The 5,306-nt window shown below is 42.0% G+C and overlaps 1 protein-coding gene across 1 annotated transcript; it reads right to left on the bottom strand.

Annotated features, from left to right (window-relative positions):
* Window positions 1-655: 655 nt before the first annotated feature.
* tcf15 (transcription factor 15) lies at window positions 656-5,058 on the bottom strand. The gene is made up of 2 exons (XM_012875483.3): window positions 4,215-5,058; window positions 656-2,653 (listed from the first exon to the last, which is right to left on the bottom strand). The coding sequence occupies exons 1-2, from the start codon at window positions 4,689-4,691 to the stop codon at window positions 2,591-2,593; spliced, it is 540 nt and encodes a 179-aa protein (XP_012730937.2). The 5' UTR covers window positions 4,692-5,058; the 3' UTR covers window positions 656-2,590.
* Between the last annotated feature and the right edge of the window lie 248 nt (window positions 5,059-5,306).

The raw sequence follows: 5,306 nt of genomic DNA, 5'->3' as shown, positions 1-5,306 counted from the left end.
CATGTAAGTTCATAACAAGATTAACAGTTTAGGCCTTATACAAGTTAAGAAATGCCTTGTGAAGTATGAATATACATTTTTTGAATAAAAGAAAAACTGTAACCTGGACTCACGACTGTTATGTACATGTACAACAAATGGGTGGTTAAAGCCACGTATGGGAAGAAACTTTCTTTACTTCGTTTGAATTTTGTTTTGTGATGTCATGCATCCCTTTGCGATTGACCAGTTATGTATTGTTGTTGCAATACAAACAAACAAGCTATTAAAAAACAATTATGTAGCAGCGGATTGGTCTCCAGAGTAACCCTAAACGCTGTTCAGAAGCTGAAAAAAAGAGGTGATGCACAGCAGTCGTAAAAAATAAATAAAAATAAACCCTGCTTCTTCAACAGCTGCTGTGGCCAAAATAAATGTCATAGTCCAGCCTCTGTTATGTTGTTTTTGTTTTATTTTAAAACTTGCACTCAAAACTGACAGAGAATAACTACCTATCTGCTGATCTATATGTATTTAATGCAAATAATAGCTTAAATAAACTACTCATTATTAGGATAAGTTAAACTACTATTCTTGAGCCAAAAAAAAAACAGTTTTATCTCTACATAAATAGTTCATGAAGCGAATTCACTAAGTAAATTCTTTAAAAGTTGTAAGACAGAGCCCCGAATAGGAAGAAATAATCCATGTTTTCCTCATGTTGTCTTTCCTTCACAAAATGCAGCAGCTATAAATATCCAAACATTCTGGTCGTTTTTCAGCCCAAACTGGCAGAGCACATTAATTTCATGTCTGCAGAAACCTTTCCAACAACAACAAGAAAATCAAAGTCTGTTTGGGGGCTTAAAAGAGCCGAGCATCAGCGGAAGAGGAGAAACTGAGCAAAGCAATGAGGTAAACTTGAGTTCCCAGACGGGTCCTCTAGGCCCTCGCTTGTCGGACATGTTAACCAGACCCAAACTCATCATGTCTGCAGTATTTCTGTCTTTGCTACAACTTATCTCTTTTGCAGTCTCTCCCATCAATTTCATACCTGCCAACTAGTTTTTTTTTTTTTTTAAAAGAAGGAGAAACCGCTTTCAGATATTGTTCAAGACTCACTGCTGGGTTTGCTTGCTCTGCTGTACATCTGGGTCCCAGTGCCGGATGATGTCAGGACTGGCGATGACCCAAAGCCCACCGCACAGAGAGTTCCTCGGAGAGGCCGGCTGTGCACTATTTTCCCGCTTCATCTGCCTACGTGACATCTTCCTGCCTGGGGGAGCCTCTGGGAGCCGTTAGGGGAGGCCTCGGCCTCCGAACATGGAGGACGGATTTGACTTATCCCGACGGGGACAGGTTTGGAGATGGAGCCGGAAGGAAGCCTGCACCTTTACCTGCCTGAAAATTACCTTTCCTTTCAGCCTACTGAGCCACCGGGGAGTCTGCATCATCCAAATCTGCAGACTCACTCTAAGTGATGCCAGACAGGAACTCTGGCTCGGTTGTCCGGGCGTTTGAGCTATAGTTTGCACGGTAGATTACCTTTGAGGATGCAGAGAAAGCAGAAACAAGCCAAAAGAGACGGGGCTGCTTACGCTGTCTTCAAGTGGAAGTTGTTGGTTTTGACATGGATGTTTTGGGGACTTCTGTGTCAGGGAAAAAAAACAAACAAATCTAAAACACATCAGGCTCAATTTTTTATCTTTTCCTGACAACTTGAACTAAAACACTAACAAGAAGAGATGAAAAAGGGACAAGTCTAACTGCGTCATTTGCCATCATTACATTTCACTTCACTTCAGAGCTGGGACCTCTCACCTCTCACCCCATCTCGTCTTGTCCAGCGGGCCCACAGCGGTGATTTATCCCTCTGACACACCAACAGCTGTGTTGGGGCTCCGAGCAGAGTGTGGGCTACTATTTGCCGTGACTAATCGGAAACAGACTTTAAAAAAAAACACTGAATGGTGAGATTTGAAGGTGGGGTGGGTGAACAAAACAGCAGCCGGTGACACCAGAAACCCTGAGCCTTTTGCTGTAAGCTCCGGCGGTTTCCCAACAACATGTTGGCTGAAACCATGGAAACACGAAGGTTTGGGAGATGCAGAATACATTTAATATTCATCCAAAATGAACAGTGCTTTGAAAATGTTTGTTCTCTGAACGTTTTTGGGGATTTTTGCTAAACAAAAGCAGATTCCCAGTTGCACTAAATGCCCATTTTCATGCACTTTAGATGACCATGTCAAGGCCAAAATAACATAAAAGATTGTGAGACATCCGTCGTCACCAAAAACCTGCAATTAGACAGTAAAAATGCATTTTATTTTGATAAAATATATTTTATTTAAAACATCTTCCAGATGAAAAACAAAACAAAAAAACAAGACCATTAGGTTTCAAATTAAATGCACTGCATCTTTGAACGTCTTATAGTCTTGGATGTCTTAGTCAAGTATAAATAGTCTCTTCTTTGGTGCCACCTCTTGATCCAGCATGTGTGTACAAGTGCATGAGTGAGCACGCTTTGTTGCACCAGCTTCAGCTCCTTCCCTGAGAAAGTCTTTGAGGGTTTTCAGGTTGCAAACGGTCCACTGATGGTGTGCAGTCAGCGCCTCACTCGCAGCGAACCCAGTCCTCGCATTTTCAAACAGTCTTTTCCATCTTTAATCTGAAAAACAAAGAAGGTAAGGTGCCTTAGTGATTACAAAAAAAAAAAACAGCAATACTGAATGAATCTGCACCAAATTACCCCCCCCCCCCAAACATGTTCGTTTTTTTTTTTTTTTTACAACTTTGCAATTTGGAGGTGTTTGTCTGTCACACCATATGAATGTGGTGAAGAAAGAAACCAGCCATCTGTTGGAGGAATTTTTCAGCCAGTGCAAAGCATGTGTGGTGCATAAAAAAAGGTGTCCCACACACAGTCCAAGATTCAATTCAGTTCAGTTCAATTCAATTCACTTTAGTCATCCCTGAGGGGCATTTCAAGGCCCCACAAAGAGTAGCAACACACTCACAGAAACAAGAAAAATATGGCACACTAAAACAAAAAGAATGCTCTACTTAATGTCATCCACAAGGGATGAGAAATGAAAGTGGAAATGCACCATCAATCCGAGAGAAATAGAAATCTGCTAAATTTTTTCCCTTGATTAGCTCTGATCAGCGATCAGTAGGTTAAAAAAACAACAACAAAATAATTGGATTATTTTTTGCATTTTCCAACTCCTTAAATTCTAAAAAGCCCATAATAATCAGTCTATAAATGCATCAACCTTAAGAACGTAGTTTTTACACTTCTCCTCGATTAACCATTGGACATGTGCCTTGATGTGTCAATCTTTTTGCAATCCCTTTATTTTCTGTTTGAAACCTGCAATGCATTACTAATCTCTCTATTATGTGTTAAAGTGCTTGGAAAGTAAGTGAGTAAAAAAAAAAAAATCACAATAGGAACAACTGGATTATCAGGAATGGAAATTGGTGTGTGCCAGAAGAAAGCCTAATCGGTGGAGCTCAAAGTTAAAGCTCATTAATAAAGCCATTATTAAAGTTGCTCAAACATAAAACTAAAAGAACAGTGTTAAAATTGGTTGAACGTTAATAGGGCTGAGTAGATGGAAAATAGAACAGGGTATATTCCCAAGGCATGGCGAGTGTGCAATGAAGTTATAAGAGAAATGTTTTGCAGTTTAGTGCGTTTAAACTGAATAAATTTACGTTAATATTGTTAATTAAGAAAAATTAAGTACAAAAAACGACATTTAGCGGCATTTTAAAAGTCTGACAGCCAGGGGGAAGAATCTGGGTTTGTTCAGCTTTCAGTGGATCTGTAGACCTACAGTTTAAAAGCAACATCAGAAAAAAAAAACTATTACAAGAATTATTTACTGGTCAGATTTATTTTGAATTTCTGGCTATAGAATCGTCAAAAGCTGCCAAAAATATGCGTATTTCCTTTTTTCCACGAACACGTCAACTTTAACTATCCGGCTGTTTTTTTTTTTTAATTTAATTTTATTTTTATTTATCTTTATTAATGTGGGTTTTTAATAGTGCAACAGCCTAAAGGGAAAACCCGTGTGCCCTGACAGGATGGCATAGGAGGGTTTAATTACGCAAATTGAGAACGCACACCGAGATTATTAGTCTGTGTCGTGTTTTAATGCAGTATTTACTTAAAATTAAATGTATACATAATTGCATGAATCGGTATTCGGTATATTTACCCCTCTCCTCTGGTTGCTCAAACAGAAGGTGCAGATGGTGCGCGGCTGCTTGCCTGCGCTCTCGCCCTGCGCATGGACCGCGCCGAGGCAAGGCTGTCCCTCCGCACTGGCGTCCCCGATCAGAAGCACGTTGGCCAGGTGGGAGATGTAGCTGGACGCAAGTCGGAGCGTTTCTATCTTGGAGAGCTTTCTGTCCACCGGCTCGGTGGGTATGAGAGTCCGGAGGGCCGTGAACGCCGTGTTGACGCTCTGGGTCCGGCCCCTCTCCCTGGCGTTGGCCGCGCTCCGCTGCTTCATCACCACCGCAGAGTCTCCCTCCAGCTTGCGGGAAATCCGCCTCCGCTTCTCCGTCGAGCCGCAGTAGCTCTGCTCCGAGCTGCCGTCGCTCTCGCTGCGGTTCTCGTCGTCCTCGGAGGTAACCATGAAGTCCGAGTAGATCAGGTGCGTCGCCACGGGCCGCAGCATGGCGAAAGTCATGGTTAAAAATTACCGGCGCGCCTCCTTGATCCGCTTCAGAGTCGCCCCAGAAAACAAACCGGGCGGGCAGGCTGCATCTGCATTTCCACGTGCGGCTGAGAACCACCAGCAAGGGGTTGCAAGAATCCTGTCCAAGCCTTCACAGGCGTTTTTGTCTTGGCTTACGTCTGGATGGACGGATCAACAGGTCAGCTGGGCTCTTTATAGCTGGATGGGAGGAGCTGCTGGCTCAGACTTCAAGTAAAGAGTCAATATTCTGCTCCACATTTGGCACAAACGTTTTAGCTGGTCAGATTTTGATACATAATCTCAAGCACTGTGTTATAGAAAAAGACAAGTGGTCAAAGAACAGGATAGGAAGAGTAAGACAAATCCACATTTGGTGGAACAACCCCAACTTTTAGTCACGGCGTCCATGCGTCTTGGCAAGCTGTCCACCAGCCTGTCACATCGCTGCTGGGTTTAAGGGATCAACTCATTGAGCAAAATTATATTTGCTTGTTTGGGAATGGAAATGCTGTTATACTTTATATTTTTTTTAAATAAATAAATGTGGTCTTTTTTATATAGAGCTGTAGAATAATAGATGAGTCCAGATATATTTAAGGGAAGAAA

The sequence above is a fragment of the Fundulus heteroclitus genome, chromosome 1, assembly GCF_011125445.2.
Source record: "Fundulus heteroclitus isolate FHET01 chromosome 1, MU-UCD_Fhet_4.1, whole genome shotgun sequence".
Classification (NCBI taxonomy): domain Eukaryota; kingdom Metazoa; phylum Chordata; class Actinopteri; order Cyprinodontiformes; family Fundulidae; genus Fundulus; species Fundulus heteroclitus.
The sequence above is the reverse complement of the archived record's forward strand: the minus strand, read 5'-3'. Positions and strand labels throughout refer to the sequence as shown.

Coding starts and splice junctions, on each gene's coding strand:
- tcf15 (XM_012875483.3), bottom strand. CDS start 4,691: ATGACTTTCGCCATGCTGCGGCCCGTGGCGACGCACCTGATCTACTCG. Junction 2,654..4,214: donor TGAGCAACCAGAGGAGAGGG/GTAAATATACCG, acceptor TTTGTTTTTCAG/ATTAAAGATGGAAAAGACTG.